Source organism: Felis catus, chromosome A1 (genome assembly GCF_018350175.1).
Source record: "Felis catus isolate Fca126 chromosome A1, F.catus_Fca126_mat1.0, whole genome shotgun sequence".
NCBI lineage: Eukaryota > Metazoa > Chordata > Mammalia > Carnivora > Felidae > Felis > Felis catus.
In genome coordinates, this window is record NC_058368.1 from 46,393,869 (window position 1) to 46,415,253 (window position 21,385).

A 21,385-nucleotide genomic window follows, 5' to 3' on the forward strand; every position below is an offset into this window, starting at 1 on the left:
AGCATTTTGAGTAAACAAGAATTTGTGGTTTGTTATAATTTGGGGCATTTAAAACTGAATTGGTTGCAAAATTATCTTTGACAGTTGTATTCAATATCATCTTGGGTACGGAATAGAAAAACCAATGGTGTTTATTAGTGAATCATCCGTGGACTTATTCAGCCTTCAATTCACATGCAAAGCACCTGTTTGAAAAACAAGTGCTAAGGTTTTAGTATTAATAGTAGAATAGACCTTCAACAGGGACCCGTATAAAATTCTGCTGTTTATCTTTTTTGAAACTCCTGTTCTGGCAAACAGGTGGTTTCTTATACCTGCAGTATTTCATTTCCTCATGCACAGCTGTGTTAGAAAATGTTTGGTTTTTATGAACCACATGCCAGACTTGGCAATATTTTTATAACGGACAGGAAAAAGCAAATTGTATTGCTTCATTTATTTTTCCTTTACCAGCAATGTAAATTTTCAGATTTAATATTACATGTTTTCTTCATAGTCAACTTTTGTAATATAGGCAGCTGTTTCTCTAGAAATATGGACAATAGCATGAATTCATCCCTAAATTCACATGCAAAATAAAACACTGCTGATGAAAGCTTTTTTTTAGGCTTCCTTTTTTATTATTATTCATAAAATTCCCTAGGTATGCATGGTACTTTATAGAGCATATAAAAAGACAAGGTCCCTGCCACAAAGGGTTTATAGCATAATCCAAGGAACATATCATATAAACAGCTCAGATATAGAGAATGCATATTATTTGGGGGTCAATCATAGGAAGATGACTTAAAAATAGTTATTAAACAAGGATATAGAGTCACAAAAGACATTTTTGTTGTTACATCTTTTAGGTCAATTTGTTGGTCAAGGGTAAAAAACTGGAAAGTGATAAATAATAAAGTTGACAGGGTACCAACTCAAATTTTATTTTCAAATTCTCCACAGTCTATGAATGATGTCCCCAGAAATCTAAATACCTTAATATATTCTGTTCTTGAATCACCATAGTAACATCCTACCTCCCCTCTCCAAAATGTGGAAGTTGATTTGAGTGACTCGATACCATCTACTTAAGTTCTATTACATTATATAATCATAAAATTATATGCATCGAGAGCTTTTAATTCTAAGCCCTGCAATTCACCAACCTTAGAGTAAGATACATAAAGGTTACCTTACGTCTTCAAGTTCACTTGGATAGGTACTAGTAAAATTAAGCTGGAGATCAACTCCCTGGATTTCTTGTTTAATATATTTTTATTTTAAAGAATGAACCTTCTTCTTCCTATTGTAATAACCTGGAATAAACACCAAAGTAGCAGACCAAACAGTGGGCCCCGCCTTCAGTTACACCACCTTAAAAGTCACAAAATGTCAGGCAAGAAATTATGTCCTCTGAGATTCAATTTACTCATCTGTAAAATGGAAATGCCAACAATATTAACATTTTATGTCTCAGATTAAATGAAAAGAAAAGGTAGATGTGAAAATGAGAATAAAAACTTTACATAGTAAAATCCTGGAATGCTGCATTGAACAAAGGGCAGCTTGAACTCATCTCTGAAATGAAGGCAATATTCTAATTGGTAAGAGTATAGAGGAATTCCATGAGTAAAGAGACAGCCAGGAGTAACATGGATATGGATACGTATGGCATTCTTGCCTAATACAGCACTCATTCATTAAACATTCATTCACAAATTTCTTAAGTTTTGAGTACTTACAACGATTTTTTTATTTATTCCTCCATGCATATAATCTAATTTTAATAGTGAATTTCTTAACAATTAGCTTATAAATTCTTTGGCAACTGACTTTTGTGAACCAGGTCCAGCGCACCACGACCTGCTGCCGAAAGGTAGACGTGTGCATACCAAATGCTAGCTCAAGGCTTCTTCTAGCTCCCAAATCCCACCATTTCCCTCCTGGAATATTTGTTGAACAACCATATGGTGACAATACATGCCAGTCTACGCAGCTAAGCCGGCCCTGCCCTCAGCAACCCGAGGGTCTCATGGAAGAGGATGGTCATGAGGCAAAGAGACTTGCAAATAGAGATTATAAATCATTCAAAGCACTACAGAAAGAACAACATGGTATGGTAAAAATGGGTTGAGAGAACAGGACAGCTAACAAATTTCACATTGAGGAAAGGACATTAGGCAGAAGGCCGGACGAGTAGGAGCTAGAAAAGTCATGAACAAAAAGAAAAGAGTCTCACTGCTTAGACTTAAGAAGACCCAGGGGAAGAAAGGTATGCAATGCATTTGGGGAACTGAGGAAATGTGAGGAGAGCATCAGGGGAAGAGGAACTCATAAGGGTTTTGAGAGCAGAGGTAGAGTACACTCCTTCTCGTGCAGGGTCTTCCAGACCATGCTAAGGAAGTTGAATTTTCTTCTAAGCATAATAAAAAGCCATTGAAGGTTTTCTAAAAGGAAAATTCCATTATTGAATTTATGCTTTATAATCATCACAGGAACTGTTATAAGGAGAGAGGAGTTAAAAGACAGAGTGAGATCGGGCAGGCTGGATTAGGTAGGAGGTGCTAACTTGGGTTCCCACAATGGTAATGGATGCAATGGAGAGGGGACTATGAACCCTACACATGGTTTAGAAGAGGCATAAACAGACATAGTGATCTATTATAAATGAAAGGAGATGCAGGATAGGGGGAGAGATACATATGAAGTATGATTCTAAATGTTCTACATTGGGCATGTGGGTTTAAAACAAAACAAAACAAGGTTGCTATTTACTGAGCTTGGGAAAGACAGAGTCAGAGTCTAGGCTGGGGCAAGAGATTGTATTTATTTATAATTCATTTTTCTTGGGACCATATAAAAAGTCTATACAAAAGGTCTTGTATTGGATCTTTAAATGGAAGGGGGTGGTCTGTATCATTCAGAAGCAAGGAGAGGATATTAACACTATCAAATTTAATTATTGGATTGCACAATTTTCTGAAGGATGAAAGCTACATGAATTCCATTGGTTCCATCAGTCCAGAGCTCACTGTTGTTAGATATGTTCTGAATAACATTAACTATTGCATATTTTCTACAAGAGCCATCTCAAGGAAATCGGTGTGACAATAGGTAGCACAGAGACTACTTGAGGAATCCTGAGATATACCTTCACTTGATGTAATGTGCAATAACTAATGCATGGAGGGGAAAAATAGCTAAATTTATCATTAACCCCAAATATGATATAAAAACAGATAACAAGGGTAGAAATAAATAATAAAAGGTAGCATTAACATGAAACTGCCATAATCATAAAAATTCTCTCAAGATAGAAGGAATCATCTGGATCTATCAGTTAATAAAAAGGAAGTAACTATGTCTTTTGAAGATAATGTATAATTAAGATATTCACTTGTAACTACACTGGCATATCATAAATCATAAGAGTAAATGTAAAAAAATCCATACATAAACTTTGGGAAATTATCCAAAATGATGTTTTAAGATTACCTCTAATTCATGGTAAATCTAAAGAAGTTGTAAAACTCAAACCATGAAATCACGATTCCTATTGTTATGCCCACATGCATAGAAGCCAATATCCAATTTTAAAGTATAAACAAAATATAGCTTGCATTTAAAAGCTTCAAACTTATTTTCAATTCATAAGTATAGGAATAATTTAAACCATTTTTGCACGTTATTTTATCTATCAATAGTAATTAACACAGTCTTAATCTGGCTAATGTTAATGACCACTGTTCTTCCATAAATCCCAGTTAAACCAAGCTTATTAAGGGCTAATTAAAGGAAGTCTTATGTGCACTGAATAAAGTAATGTCAGTTTTTAGAGTTGGAGTGCGTATTTGTCTGATAACATGAGACAAAACTTTTCAATTAAAAGTTTACAGGCTGATTATCGATCTCTTAAAAAAATGTGCCAATGAAATAACTGACAACTTCTTTCTTTTCCTATGTGTACATGCTTTTTAAAAGTGTAGCTATGGCATCTAAATCTGGTAGCCTATTTCCTGAGCGTAAACTAGGCTCACACTGCAGCAAATCATCAATAAAACACCCCGTGGATAAATATTAAATCAGAATCTACTAGTAAAGATTCTGGATAAGTAAGGAATGTTGAAGGTATATAGAGGAAAAAAATATTATATATATAGTTTCAAATAATGTTGGGAATACTAGAAGCTCACTTCTTAGAAGATATTTGTGAGTGTGTATGTGTGTGTGCACGTGTGTGTGTACATTTTATTATTTGATTTTTATTTTCTATTTAATAAATTTTTTACAGTGCTTACAAGGTGTCAGGTTGTATTCTGCGAATGAATTTAACCCAAATCATCTCCAAAGAAGCTGATGAAATATTTATAATTGTTATATGTATGACAGAGATGAGGAAACTGAGACACAGACGGAGTTGACACAAAAATGTCATAAGAGTAGTAGTAAAGAACAGAGCCATGCATTGCACCCAAGCAGTGAGGAACCAGGTTCCGTGTTCTCAACTCAACGCTGAACCACAAAGTTGTACTGCTTCTCGGTTTTCACTTGTAAGTTCTCCTCCTTGTTTCCTCCCTCTTTCTCTCTCCCTCCATACCAACAACCCCACCAAAACTTCTTTGGAGGACAGCAGTAAATATTGAAGAGTACTCACAAGTTTGAGGAAGTCTGAGGATTAACAGAAAAGAAACTGGTATATCAGTAGAAAGCCAGAGGCATGAAGATTAGTATATGTGAATCTCAGAATTTGGGGTCAAACATGACTTTACTGAGAGAGTACCTATGGTTGTAAGAAAGTGAAAATGATGTTCAACTGCATTGTGTTCAAGGTTTTCATTTTGTTTCATTTTCTTTTAACCTAAATCACAGGAAAATAGGCCATTAGGCTCTCAGTAGTGTAATAGGAGGCAAACATATATGCATATATCTTATATGTGTATATATGTTTAGAAAGTACAACATTTAAATGTTTGTTTCTAATATGGTTTTAGAGCTGGAATTTGGAGGCAAAACAGATGTGATTGTGATATTGAGGGACAAGATTTTCATGCAAACCTTTTTCTCAGATGCAACTTCTATTAGGCAATGAATTATTTCTACAAATTAAGTAGCACTGTCTACTAGACAACTTCCTTACCTATTTTTTCTATCAATTTCTTTTTTTATTCATTATTTTTTCCACCTTTACTTCTCATCACTAGTGATTTTCATCTAATCAGAATCCTGGTTATTGACTAAATGTAATATTGCCTGTATTGCATAAGTTTATAAGGTGGAAATTTCAAACCACCAATCATTCCAGATTCCTAGGGAAATAAATAGATGTTGTACAATTATGGTAGAGATTTCATCTCAAAAAGAAATGTTAACAAATAAGTAAGCATTCTGGCTCATCATACTTTGAAATATCACATTATTGTGCTTAATCACATCTTGAGAAAATCGCACACGATAATAAAAGAACGGGAAGAGTAAAAGAGTTAAAAAGGTTCTGACTACTCTATGACTAAGTTTCACAGAAACTTCACACTACAAAATTATTATTAGAAAGTAGAGATCTAAATAAACTTTATATCCATTGTGTGTAAATTTATTTCTTATCAATCACAGGAAGTAGGGTAGGCACCATAAAGAGAAGATATTACCAGCAACATTTTCAATCATGGGGCTATATATTCAAAAGCAATCAATAAAAAAAGTACAGGAACTGACAAACAACTAGCCAACAGAATCATTTTTCCTGAAATACTTAGCAGTAGCCTTTTAAAGTAATTGCTTGTGGTCAATGTTCCTCATATTTTGGTCTGCTTGCTTGTTAAAATAGAATGGATGTCATATCCATTAATTTTTTTAGCTGTCTGAGGAAGTTTTTTATACCTACAATCAACCATAGGAGGGCTATAATATTAACATATCTAAAAAGAAATCACCTTTTTGTCAGATTTATCAGTGTTGAAGGTCAATATATTTTTGTAAAGGAGGGGGGAAGAAAATATATAATTTCAGAAAAATATAAAAGGTATCATCCATAACTTTCTTGATAAAGATTTCTCTCTGGTGAAAGTAAAAACACTTCTTATTGTGAAGTAATCATTTTGAGAATTTATGTCTTTAAAAACATAACGTCTATGTGGGGGGGGGGGGGTTCAATATCAACACAGATTAAGCCAATTATGGGACACATCTTTCTTAGTTGATGAGAGAACTCAGAAACTGCTGAGTTACACTTTGTGGTAAACATTTTGGAATGTTGCCAAAGCTGTTATAAACATTTCTGAGCTCACATTTCTAGGGAACTCTTTTAAAAATCAATTAGAAGTGAAAGTCTTTCAATGCTGGTGTTTTAAAATGTCAAGCTTGTATTACTTTTTTTCCTTGTTGTGCATCAATGGCAATATTTCAAAACCTGTATATTAAATTGATTATATTCTATAATTAAGCTATTAAAGGGGATAGAATGTACAAGTGTTCTAAAATTCACACCACAGCAGAACTTGATTTTTTTTTAATGAAAATAAACCCAATTAGGTAAAAAAAAGAAAAATGGGAAAGGCAAAGGACAAAGTACAAGGTAAGAAGAAAGTATAAATGGCTACTCATATTTTATTTTAAAAGCATACTCAAGTATATTTATTGATTTTGAGCAATATTTTTTAACATTACAGGTCAACAGGTTAAAACACTACATACTTTATTTGTGATCCCTGCATCAGGATTTTTAGAAAAAATCTAAATCTATTCTATGGACAATGGAAAGGATTAGTTATAAGTCCAAATTTACAAGAAAAAGATCTATTCAATAATTTACTACAATTAGGATTACAATATTCATTTAAAAGCATACAATGTGAATATAAACGAATATCTTATATTCATATGTTTGAATATATGTATATACATAGCTGCTTTCTTATTAAAAAGGGATACTGTCACACCTTCCAAAGGCAGTACCAATTTTCATGCACTAAAAAGAAAACCTAATTGTGTCATATACACAATGCTGTCATATAAAAGTACACATTTTAGAAAAAAATAAGATTAAAATCGGTGTCTACCAAAACATGTGCTCCTTTACCCAACAAATGAATCACAAACTTACTGTAGAGAGCAAGGGATTAAAATTCCTCATGTATGTGTAACAAACACATTGATATTAATTGGTTTGTCCTTTCAAGTTGTGTTTATCTCTTCATTTCCATCACAGTTTCAAAGGTCACTCCATTCCATTTATAAATCCAATATGACAGAGATTAGTAAAAGCAAAAAGCAACAACTAAATGAGTACATCATCATGCAATCACACATCTCACAATTCATTTATCCAATTAATAAAAAATACCATCAAATGCTTCGTGGTGAGTTTTTTCAAAGCATCAAAATGGTTCACGTCAAGATAACTTAATCACCAGCATTTAGTTTCCACAGTATAGCCAATGTAGAACACAGTGAGATTACACCTCAGTGAAAGATAGCCAAATAAGGATTTCTGCAGTTTTAGAAAGTAAAATAATTAAGCAAATGTGTTTAGTTAATTTAGTTTATACCTGTAAAAAGTTAAGGAGAGATTCTTGAAAGCTGAAATACCAGGATATAAGTATGAGTGACTGTGTGTGTGTGTGTGTGTGTGTGTGTGTGTGTGTGACAGAGAGACAGAGACAGAGAGAGAGGAGAGAAAGAGAGAGATCTACCTATCTAATTGCTAAGGCCATATATTATCAAGAAGAGGAATCTGAATCTAAAGGAATAAAAATAGTGCTCTCATTTATTAAGAGAAATAAGAAATTTTGTAATCCTAATGCTCATTTGATGTACTAATTTTTTAAAAATTCTAGAATGTGACCTTTCCTCTTGATGTAGGCACAGGTTATTATTATCCAATAATAGATATGAAAGAACAAAAAGAAAGTAAATACATACCTGTGTGCATTAAACTCTAGAAGGCTGACACTGAGCTTGCTAAAGAAAATCACTGAAAACAATTTGAGCATCCTGATAAGATTAGCATTTTTTCACCTTGATATTTTTACATAACAGAATATTGGACTTATATTTCCAATATATATACCTGTTGTTTTAATAAGCTCTGCTCCAAAAATGTAGTTGAGTTATCCAAAAGTAAAGAATGAGAGAGGAAAAACGGAACAACACAAGCAAAAGCAAGATATCCCAGAGAGAAGAGAGCTCAGAAGACCCTAGAACACAATTTCAAGCACTAAGATATATTATGGAGAAATAAAGAAAATCAATCTATTTCTAAAAAGCAGACTAAAACACATAGAACTACTTGATTAACAGATTGCTATAAATGATACAGACTTTTTTGTTTCTAAGACAAACATGAATGAAATAGAAACAATTGAAACTGGTTTCAGAAATCCTTTTTTTCTCCCATATCCATTATATGGATCTGTATCTCATAAAACATCACAGATTTAGAATCCTAAGGCAGAACAGAGAATGATCAGAAGGTCACTGGGTTTGAAAGTACCCTTGAATCCCTCAAATGGCACACACATAATGCCTGAGTATAAACTATTAATCACCATATTAGATCTGATAAAGTCATATCACCTTTATATTTGTTTATTAATTTATGCTTTGTTGCATGATTTTGTGTGTGGAGTGAGTTTGTTTTGAGCTCAAGCTATCTTTTTAAGCTACATATATTTTGGGGGAAAAGTTTAAGTAAAAATGTGATTATTAAATGTTCTCTAAATATAGTGAAGCTTTCTTTCCCTGAATATCCTGACATGTAATACATTGTACAAAACAGAGACTTTTCCCAAATATCCCAATCAATGTAGCTGTACATGTAAAATTTCACAGGGATAACTTGCCTTTTGAATTTTCATTTAGGAAAAACACAAAACTTTCCTGTGAATTCCTGAACTCCTGTAATGTTGCAAGAACTCAATTGATAAGAAGACTTAAATATGTGCCAAAAACATGCACAATGTTGATAAAAATACAGAGCTCACATTTTCTTATAATTTGTTCTAACTTCTCAATACCTGCATACACACACACACACACACACACACACACACACACACACGTACACACATATCCTCTCTTCTTTGTCCCTATGCAGATTATTACTCCGAGACTACAAATGACCCCAAGGAAGTAAGTCCACTTCTTGGCTGAACAATTTATCAACAGCTTGAAGTGACAGGAATGGTCATTCAATCCTGTGCCCCCACATATCAGATGTAGGCCACATTCTCCAGTCTGCAGAACCAGAAAGGGAAAAAGTCCCTGTCGCATTTGCCCTTTCATAGAGATGGAAATATTATTAGAAAGGACATAAACAGACTAATTAAATCACAGCAGTATGGCTGGCATGACAGCTGGTACAGCGTGTGACTGAGAAGATCCATATCTGTGAGCAGGAGGCACTTCACTTCCAATCCATTCGCTATTAGGTGCTTTCAAGCTTGCTGTGCAGACATTAAATAATAACATATCATTTCCAAGACTAAAATGAGTAAAGAAATAAAAAAGGCTTTCTAACCAAGAAATCTTTTGTGCAACAGAGAAAAAAAAATCATTTACCACTCAGTTCTGCTTTTGAGATAAAGATGTAATAATGCCATTACCTTTCATCAGCAGGATCCTTGAAAATCAACACTCTTTGCTTATCATGCTGTGAAATACAAATAGAGCTAAAGGCATGGTCTGCGAGGCACTGCTGCAGCGATATTAACTAACAGATCTGCCCTTTGTGAAGGAAACCGTATCCGTTTCATTAGTGCAGACTCTAATTCAAAACTGTTGAAAATGAACTGCACATACTGTTTTAATAACAACATTCCTAATCATTATCAAACTGGTAATTCTCTCAGCACTGAATGTAAGGGTCTGTGTTTCCATTATAACCTGCTGTTAAAGAAAACCATATTTAAATCCTCTATTCTTTCCTATTTTCCAAATGATGGAAGTTCACTGGTGGGGGTGGGGGGGGATGGAGGCATCAAGAGTCTGGAAGATTATGTATGCCGCATTATTTCATTCTCAGTGAATGGCCATTTTTAGGCATTTATGTCAACTACTATATTATTTACTTATTATCATTTAGTTATTCCATTTTGTATTCCATTTGACACGCCATGATTCATACAAATGGCTTTGTACAATTTGGGAATATTTGGACACTTTAGAGAAGAAACACAGTCACACAAATGTGAAACACTAGGTCTGGCAACAGGGGCCCTGGGTTTACACTTATAAACTTGATGTTGGACATGAACACTCTAGTGACACCTCAAAGAATAAATCTTCTATCAGATCATCCTGGGATATTAGAAAATTTATATCACTAAACATTATAATTTACAGATCACAAAGTTGAAGATTTATTTTCATCATATATCATATGAAGTTAAAATATAAAACAGATGAAATAATCATATTAATGAATAAAATGAGTTATCTGATACTAAAAGGATTAAGTAAGGCCTGAGGTTATTTTAAACTGAAATTCTTTCTCCCACTATCTTTTATTTTTTAAAGTTTACTTAAACACCATGGCATGTTGGTGTGGACTGACGACGATCATTTTAGGGCTCTCTTCAATGAAATCCGCATTTCCAAGGCTGTAATAAATGCTCTCAATCTCCTGGAATGTGGTAGAGTCTACCAAACAACATATCCAAGTAGATAGAAATCCCATTTCCTTATGTCTTATGATTACAAGAGTAGAGCACCAACTAAAATAATGCAATTTACATTTCTTAATATGAAATGCTTGAATTATCAGGCTTACTTCATTATCCTGTCATTAGTAGGAATAAGCAATATTAAAACTAAAGCAAAAACATTAGGCTAATATTTTCTAATTATGTTCTTCAACTGTCCATATAAATTAAAAAACTTCAGGAAAATGAAGCAAACACTGAACAAAAAGTGGAAACATTCTCTGCACTCCACTTATCTATGCCGTGAAATATATTTAATAATTTACACAAGAAGCTAGTTCTTGTTACTGATCAAACTCTAATGATTTTATTAATATGTAAGCATGGATTCAGAAATAGATGCTCAAAAATTTTTTAATGAGAAAAGTGTTCTTTTCAAAACAGAAATGTATTTTTTTCCACAGTCACCTGTTATGATCACTGGTGTTTTTATTCTTTCGTATAACCAATAAAGATCAAAAATGTCATGACAGAAAATGGAAAATGATGCCATCAACTTTCTAGAGAAAATCACAAAAAAGGGCCTAATAAAATGACTAGTTTATAACACACTCACATGTCATCTTAAAATAATCTAATTTAAAGCCATCTTATATTTTTTGTGAAACTATTCATAATTCTTCCACAAGAACATTACAACATAAATTCTTGCCCAGTTACTTCCAACTCTAATGAAATGGATATATATATATATATATATATATATATATATATATATATATATATATCTCCACATACACACACAGTATAAGGGTATAAAATTCTGTATCATCTTTTTTTCTTACATTCAAAATAAATACGTTCTACCCTTATGTATTATATGTAATGGTTACAGTTATATGTGAAATTATGTATTAAAATATACTCAGTGATGCCTTGTTTTGGACATTTATGTTACTTTAGGTTTAGATTTTATTTTAGAAATCACCATAAAGTATACTTTTTTGCCTTTTATCTTCTATGGTGTTTTGAAAAATCAAAGAATGTTAGAGCTAAGAAGGTAACTGAGCGTCGAGCTGCTTATTTATTAATAAGAAAACTGAGAAATTAAGAGACTTATCTAAGTAGCTATGTTATTTATTAGCTGTATTATTACTAGAAGCAAAGTCTTCTGACATATTTTGCTTCCTGCTCTCCCACCTCAGTTTGTGAATGCATCTAAAAGGACTTATCTTGGTCATGCTAGAAGATGTTTAAATTTTAGACAGTGATTTTTGATAATTTTGTTTCAAGTTAGCTGTTTATTCTTTATATTTTCACATTAGATAACCATACTTAAAACATATAATGATGAAAATGCCAGAAATATTAAATACCCACAAATGCATTAAAATTTATGAAAGAGTAGCTTACCACTTCTTAGTTTTTTAATGTTGGGGTAACCAATTTTGTGTGAAATGTCAGGATATGAAGACATCTTTTGCATAGGGAATGATGTGAACCATATGGCTTATTCACAATCGATTGAATTACAAACCATGGCAGTTCCTACACTTTTAAGAGATGCTTATGTGGTCCTTCCATTAAAATTCCACTAATGTGACATTTGTGAAAAGGTTTATGTTTGGATATACTTCCCTCACCATATGTGAAGTCACAGGGCAAAAGCATTGATTTAAAGTGTTTATATATAAATTGACAGCTATCAGTTCTAAAATATTTCTCATTTCACATGTCAGAATCTTTTTGGCCTTTTAGGGTAGTCCTGTGTGTGTGTTTCCATGTTTACAAGATCCTGGCTGTTAATATTGTTAAATTTACTCATCAGACAGGAAGAAGGATCTTACAAATCATTGTTAGGCAGAGAAACATTAAGAAACTTTGAAAAAAAAAAACTTTCCACATTAAATCTGTTAAACAATGGCAAATTTCTTATGAATCAGTGATACTGTAATTGAACTGGAGACATTTTTAGAGCAAGCTTGCTCTGGCTTTTTCACCCTCCGATTTGGAATCTGCTCACAGTACTGCCAGCTTAACCAAAAAGGATTAACTCTCATATCCAACTGAGAACACAGATAATTCTCAGTAATTGGTAAAAAATGAAGATGAATGGGGCTGAGAGATAAGGAGCAATTAGCTCATCAGCAGTTACAGCTGTGCACTCAATCCGGATCCATCTCTTGAGCCTCGGCCCCTTTTAAAGAACCTAAGCAGAATAAGCATAGGACACCCCTCCCCAAAAAATTGCTGTACCTGCCCATCATTTCTCTAGTCTTCCATTTTATTTCCTTACTATACAAAGACACCTGTCATAGCATGCTATGTAAATTACTACCTCTCTCAGGACCTATGTCTAAAGCCAATCTTCTTTTTAAACTTTTTTTTATAACAGAAACCAAATGACTACTGTAGACACTCTTAAATTCCCTGTCAATCGTTTCATTATAGCAGCATCATCTGTTTGAAAATATAAGCAATTCCCTCATCTAATTATAGGAAGGATTTGAGGTTCATTAACATTGCCAAGGCAGAGGATCCAATGTGCAACTGCAGAGCTCTGCTTGGTGGCCTGTGTTCTCAGTTTCCTTTTATTTGCTTTCTCAAGGTCTCTAAGACTTTTTCCTGAGATCATAAAATTAATTTTTTCCTTCCAAATACACACGTGAGTTAGAAGAAAGGAAATGACTACGGTATAAACTATTCTACTTCTGTAGGAATGGTTTAAAAAAAAAAAAGATAAGGGGATGGTCAGCTGGGTAAGATAATTTTAGCTCCTATCTGCCTGGCTTTTTTTTTCCCCACTCATTTTTTGTTGTTGTTGCTGTTGTTATTGTTGCTGGTTGATGGACAGAAATAACAAATAAGGAATATCATGGAAGAACACAGCTGTTCATCCCAAACTCAAGTTCTTGTGTTTACTTGAACCTCCTACATCGTTGTTAACTATTGCAAGTTTAAGAAAACGAAAACGAATCGTACATTTTGGGCATGTGAAATGCGTTCAGTTTGTGGATCACTGCATCAGTGTCCCCTTGCTTGTGTTCCACAGTGTTCAGAAAGAGACATTCTGAAGTCTTAAGATGACTTCACTTCCTTAAAGAAATAACAGCAGTTAGGGGGTTCTGCCTATAGTTTAAACAATGAGATTTTCTTGGGACATCTGTTTTGAGATCACATTTTGAATAGATATGAACTCATTTCCTACTAAGCAAGCAATCTACTATTGTTGATAGCTGTTTACCAGTTCTATGAGTCAGATATTAGCTAGTGGCAAAGGTCCCTCTTAAATCCTCCGAGTATTCTTTAAACTGTGTACATAGTGTTTTCCTTAAATAAAATGTTAAGAGAAGGTAAAAATGCAGTCTTTTCCTGTCTCTTGGTAAATTATAGTCCACAAAGTCTTGCACTTGGGAATAATATTTAATGTATTTATCTTTAAAGAGTCATTTCCTTTGTTGTCATTAGTTAAGGGAATAAGATACTAGGTTTAGCAAGTATTTAAATAACATAGAAACTACTGAGATGCTCACTATGTCAATATTTATATAGCATTTAAAAACTAGAAGTAAAAATAAGTTTCCTTTATTTAGATTAAATCGATTGTGATTAATTTAGTATCCTCAAAAATGTGCATGATGCTCAAAAAAAGATAAGCAAATAAAAACACAGCTATAGATACTATGGAATTGACCTTGGGTTCACCGGTTTTAAATTCTAACTTTCCAATATCCCAGTCCCAATTTCCAAACGGCATTTTTTTAAGCTGGTTATGTAGATCAGTCCTTAAAGCAAAAAAATAGCAATTTATCTGGCCTGTATGTTGTGGATAGTGTTGCCACTAAAAAGAATCCAGGACATTTTTCCTTCTTATCTGCGATGTAGCTCATATCAGCCAACCTGTCACAAGATAGTACTTGATATAAACAAGAGATTGCAAAGACATCTCAGTAATCAATATCAGGATGGCTACAGTATGGAAACCCCAACCAGTGCATATCATTTGTCTCAGCATCTATTTCTATGGCCAAATGAAGCATTAATTCAAATCATAAATCTATGGTGATTTAAATCTGGGAATGAGCACCTGCCTGCTTTAATGATTTATTTTGTACATTTCAGTAAGCAGGAGATTTGTCCATATGAACTGACAGGTCACCTTCAGATGCCAGGAGCAGACTGTTTATCACCATGCAGACTAGCATCTCATCTTAGCAAGTAAATATTAAACTAAAAGAATCCAATTGATTGTGGATGAGGGAGAATGGAGACACGGCCATATATTTTACTCAGCGTGCTGATGCCTCCCTCGGATCTATCCAGAAGTCCTCACTTCTTCCTAAAGTGATCATTCTGTTGGAGAGATGTGAGCTCAAGGTTACCATGTAAAGTTGGGACATAAAATAATTATGTATCAGTGTCACAGATTTCTTTAAACACCTTTTTTGGCTAATTTTTACAATTCATAATAAGAACCAAAAGAAGTCATGTGTAATAAAAAATCTCTCTTCACCTCACTAAATGGAATCAAACCAGGCAAAACCAAAATCTGTTCTCTGGAGCACTAAGGATTTCCTTACGACCCGGGTGGCGGTGGAGGGGGGAATAATGTTCCTACATAGGAAAGCCTAAAACTTTTAACAGAACTCGTGAGTCAGAGGAGTATGAGAGAAGAAAGAAACCTGAATTGATTTCAAAAACGTCACTGTATTTGGGCATGGCTGAGCAGCAGCGATACATCATGTAAGTAGCACCTCTCTGAGGGGTTTCACTCCTTCAAAGAGACAATTGATAGATTCATGAGAGTAGTAAGTTTGTATTCTGAAATATAGGCCTTTGAGATTCTTGGGATCCCTCCTAGAATTCATCTGCTCCAGTACCACTTCCTAAGCACCTCATGCCCGCCGAAGCTCCCGGATGTAGTACATCCTGTTATGACTGCCTACTTATGTAGCCATCCCTCCCATAGGCTGTATGCCCCCTGAGCGCCGGGACTGTATTATCATCATTTGATGTTACTAGAATGAGTGACAATCAAATGCACAACAAAATCCAAATGAGTGACAATCAAATGCACACAACAGCTCCCCCCAAAATTTACCCATAGGCCTGCAGCTTAATAGACACCTAACAGAGAGTAGAAAAACAGGGAAGGAAGCGAGAAAGGAAGTGAGAAACACTTGACAAATAGGATCTCCTTTAGTTCTCATGATGTAGATATTATTATGCCATTTTCCAGATATGGAATGTTAGGCTCAGAAAGTTTACAGAACTTCCCAAAGCCACAGAAGAGGTAATTGCTGAACACTTACCAGGAGACAGGGACTGCTGGCAGAATCTTAGAAGACTGGGGGCCAGATAAAGCAACTGCTCTGTTCAGCCACTATTTTGGTCTGTGCAGGCTCAACCCTATGGTGCCCTAGACTTTCCCTCCCCTTCCTCCCCTACCCCTCCACCAAACTCTCCTGTCTTGATGTCTAGAAAAAGGAGGGGGATGGGCTCTGGAAGTATAATAAATCATAAATTCTTAGAGGGCAGTGGTATTTGAGAATAGAATAAAAAAATGACAATGACAACATTTTACTCCCAAATCAGCTACAGATATCTAACAGAAATGATCTACATGCCTCAAGACTAGCAGTAACACCAATGTTAACACACTCTAAAAATATTAAGACTCTGTAGGAAAATTCAAACTTCTGCTCTTGACTCAAATTGGTGTTGGATGGGGCGGGGGTCAAAACTAAAAAACAATCTAAACTACCAACTAAATACCCTGATAGAAGAAAAGTGATAATTTCTTCCAACTACACAAAAAGGAAAATTCAAATTGTTTCTTTTTTAAGTCATTATGGTAGCCCATGTACTCAAATAATTACGATAAACCACAATTTGGTCACTAGGCAAATGTTAGTCTATAATATCAAGTATTAAATGTATGTCAATGCCTAATTATGAGCCATGTTCTCCTTATCTTATGCCTATTGGTTTTTCCAAAGTCAACTTCTCCTCTGCTGTTCAGGAAACTCAATCAGAGATATCATGCTTTAATATCTTTTGTTTTCAACGTTATTAAATTGCCTAATTTAAATATTCCTCCTCCCAACACCAACTATTAAGAACAGCCTGCATTAAAGGCTCACTCTTCTAAGTTTTTAAAAACATTCCAGATTGTTTTGCAATGGTAACTAAAATTTATAGTGGCCAATTACTTGTTTTTAAAAGTGTCTAATTTTGTTCTACTTTATAGGCCAAAGCAAGAGATTGCTTATTTAAAAAAAAAAATGTACTTAAGTGTTCCAAAAAGAGAATTATAATTCATTCACTTTACTTCAGAACTGTTTTTAGTGTTTAAAAGTCTGAATTTATGTGTGTGAACCACGACCTTAACAACCCCGCTGCCCTCCATCCTGTCCCTAGGAGCACTGCAAATGCAAGCCCTCATGTTTTTCTTCATCCCTTCCAGCTGTAAAGCCATGGCTTTGGCTCTCTTTCACATCTTTTCAGACTTCTAAGAATTGCCACCACTTTCTTTATAACCTATTCTCAAATCAAACGCATTATTGCCACACCTTTGCTACTTCTCTTGTGTGGTGCTATGGAAAAATTCTATTTATTTTTTTTTCCTTTTTTACATTAGAAGCCACCCTTTGGCATCACTGAAGCAATGGTAGTTTGTGTTTTGTGTTTTGTGTATATATTTAGAAACTACTCCCTACTCGAACATTCACATCTAGTGTATGCTTCCATGGAACTGTTGTATGAATGATTATTACTGAAATCCCTTACATGCCCTTAACTATCTGACATTAGACAGAAAGTAGAGAGCTGCTGATTATCTAAAGAAATAATCTATTAGCATACTGCATGGAAAAGAAAATTTAATTGAACTGCCATAAATTATTGCATCCTTCATGAAAATATGTTGGATATAGTATCTTACACATCTCTTGTAGTCTCCACATTTCTCTTGTTAAATTATAATTTGAGCAGGATTTCTACATTTTAAAGAGAAACAACGTATTGTTCCGCAGTGGCGGAATACAATGCTTTATCTCACCAACACATAGATGCTAAAGATATCATCAATAAAAAAGTTAACTCACATTTGAAGTTGTGTTTGAAAAACAAACTACTCAAACGAATTCTGCGAAGAGAAAGGTGTTGGTTTTGGTTTAAATGGTGACTATTAATTTTTCCTCTCTTTCTCCACATCTCATGAAAGAAAAAAAATCAAGAGAATTCAAAGTTGTACATGTACGATGAGAAAGATTGGTTATAGTTGTTTATAGAATGAATTGTCAACATTATTCTTATTCTTGGCAGCACATGAAAGGGTTAAGTTTATATGTTCTACTGCTGATGCAAACGTATTTGATAACACATCCATTAGGAATCAAAAAGATAAAGTATGGGTTTGTTTGTAAATATTCTTGTCACCATACCCGTAATCAATCTTTTAAAATTCTGATTATTAGCACTTAATTGTGGTACAAAAGATGCGAACTAAGTGTTAGTAGAAGTTGCCTACATGAAGTTGATCGTATAGCAAAAAATTATGTCGCTAATTATTTAGTCAGAGTGCATGTTGTTAGAGGGACAAAATCGTATCTCCAAAATATACACTGTGTTTGAAGCTAAAAACGAATAGTTTTGTTCTGGAAAAGAAAGTAATTTGGTAGCGACATGATCACAAAAGTTTCCGTGAACATAAAACTTACCAACACTTGAATTCATGTCGCCATTTTCAGAATCTGCTCCATGTTGGTTATTACTGGCATGATAGTTGCTCATGGCTTCCAATTTGATTTTTTTCACCTTCATTGCTTCGGCGATGGCTGCGTTGGTAGCAGCGGCCGCTGCTGCAGCTGCTGCTGTCAGACCTTAACAGAATAAATTAAAAACAAGGTAATTCACATTCTGATCTTTTCATGTAGTAGTCCATGTACTTTGTAGAGCACACATACAAACATATTAGAGGATCTGATTCCTTCATGCCACACTCTGATAACATATATTCATTCCCGACTAGCCAATGAAACAACATTGATATTGGGGAGGATGCACTGTAAACTCTCAAACCAAATATTAGCAGAGACATAATTCATACATAGAAGGAGAGGAGTAGAAATGCATCCAGAATTCTCTCTCAAACAGATCAATTAGAATATGTTATTCTCTGCTTAAAATCCTCTACAGCTGCCTGGAGGCGGGAGTCTGAACTGCTCAGCTCAATTCACAAAACCTTTCACTAAAAAATGTAAACCTACCTAATCGCTCCATTTCCGCATCCTCAGGCCCCCCTCCAGCTACCTGAACATGCCACCAATACGCGTACATACCCTGCTTCTTCTGTGCTTTCACACATACCACTCCCTTTGTCTGGAACAGCCTTGCTCCACAGCTCACTTCCCTGACCTCTCATCCCCCAGCCTTCTAGCCCCAGGGTTAACACGTTTAACCACTGTGCCATGTTTGTCCAGAACAGTTCACCTCTGTTCATCCAGAGAACAGGAGGTAGATAGGAATGGACGTGAGACTAGAAATAGAATTTGAGGCCAGATTATGGAAGAGCAGAAAGTTAAGGCCATGCTTTATGTACAGGCTATAGATAGCCAGAGAGGTTTTGGAGGAAGGGAGTGGTTTGCTTTCCTTAAACGTGTGAACTTTTACCAAGTGAGTTTGCTTTATCCTGGCATCCCTCTCCTGTAAAATGGCAGACACTGCAATGCCTGAATAATCTCCCCTAATTCTGAAACTTTAGCAGTCTAGGAGAGGATATAGATATCCCTGCTCCCCATACTCTTTTTGCTATGGCTGCTTCAGAGTTTCTGACTACGGTGCTTCAACTCGGTTTGAATTTATCTGTGTGATTTATTTCCATTCCCAGCTGGTAGATTAGAGACTGAACACCTCTCTCCTCTTTTCCTCCCCACTAATCATCGCTTCTAGTTTCTACAGCAAATGTTACAGCCTCGGAAATTATAAGAAAGTCTTTTTTTCCCCCTAGAAATCTCTGCTTTTTTTTTTTTATAGATGTTAGGAGAGCTCACCTTTCCTTCAGATCAGACCAAAGAGGACTTTTAGCCCAATGCAACAAGACCTTCAGAATGGATCTTTGAGTGAAAAACTGATAACCACCCTCTAAAAAGGCACTGATGTAAACTCAAAGAATTCATCTGGGTCTACACTGTACATTTGTTGCCTTTTAAGTCCCAACTTGAACGGATTCTCTCATCTTCCTATGATTGAATTTACTCCCCAGTTACTCATTTCCTTCAAAGGTGTTTCAGAACATTTTCTTTCCTGTTAAAATTCTCATGTTTCCCAGCAACTCTCTCTTCCTCGATTTTGCCTCGTCACAAATGTGACTATCCTACATGTCCCTTCCCTTCATTACCCCGTGTGGCCTCATCTCTACCGTATAACACTTCCAGGGTCTTTATCTTTGCTTTATGCAGCAGGTATATCTTGTATTCAAATAAGGAAGATAAAACTACAACTTGAGATCTGTTATTATTATATAGATCTGAATCAAATTCTACTGAATTTGAAACATAACTATGCATGATATAGCCTTAGACCAGCCATAAAGCCTTTTTGAATATTGTTTCTTCACCTGTAAATTCATTCTATTCACAAAGGGATAATATGAGGATTAAATGAGATAGACTATGTGAAGAAGGCCACATCATGCTATTAAACACTAGGTATTCTAGTTCCTCAAAAAGCCCAGTCCTAGCCATGATTCCTGCAGGATATGGTGGACTGGCCATAGCCCCCTTAGCTAGAAGAATCTTCCTTCTCTCTTTAACCCTTGACTTTTAAAAATATTTTTTTATAATTTTATTTACCTGATCTTATGAATGGTACTCTTCTACTTTTCCACTTGGCAGTTTATTCCCACGGTTTTACATTTCTAATACAAATTTCAAAAGGTATACGGTGGTTCCCCCTCTATCTATGGGAGACATGTTCCAAGACCCCCCCATTGGATGCCTGAAACTACAGACAGTACTGAATCTTAGGTATACTATGCTTTTTTTCTATACATACATACATATGACAAACTTTAATTTATAAATTAGGCAGAAAGAGATTCACAATAATAAAATAGAACAATTACAACAATATGCTGTAATAAAAGTTATGTGAATGCAGTCTCTCTCCCTCAAAATATCTCATTGTACTGCACTCACACTTCTTATGATGATGTGAGATGATAAATTGCCTACATGATGAGATGAAGTAAGGTGAATGACACAAGCACTGTGACCTGGCATTAGGCTCCTATTGACCTTCTGATGATTTTTCAGAAAGAGGATCATCTGCTTCCAAGCCATGGTTGACCAAACTGGGGAAAGGAAACTGCAGATAAGGGGGACTCCTAGAAGTGTGTGACCCATACATGATAAAACTGAACTATCTAATAATTTTTTATAAGAAGTATTGCACTATTTTTATTTTTATTTTTATTTGAGAGGGAGGGAGAGCCACAGAGGGAGAGAGGGGGAGACAGAGAGAGAATCTCAGGCAGACTCCATGCTCAGCATGGAGCCCAACGTGGGGCTCGATTCCATGACACCAAGATCATGAATGGACCCAAAATCAAGAGTGGGACGTCCAACCAAATGAACCACCCAGGCTGTAATACTTTTAAATACTGAATTGTTAGTCTAGTTTAATGAAGGCAGAAAAAAAAAAAAAACTATGACATTTTCAGCAGTTGCTGATTTTAGTTCCACTAACTCACCTGGCTCACAATT

At 34.9% G+C, this 21,385-nt stretch overlaps 1 protein-coding gene across 2 annotated transcripts in view; it reads right to left on the minus strand.

Moving 5' to 3' along the window:
* Positions 1 to 21,385, minus strand: part of DACH1 (dachshund family transcription factor 1) — a 432,209-nt gene that overhangs the window by 174,557 nt on the left and 236,267 nt on the right. For both annotated transcript variants that reach the window (XM_045054180.1, XM_045054176.1), the window contains exon 3: positions 18,341 to 18,502. In XM_045054180.1, coding sequence (XP_044910115.1) covers positions 18,341 to 18,502 — 162 coding nt within the window. The remainder of the gene's footprint in view (positions 1 to 18,340; positions 18,503 to 21,385) is intronic.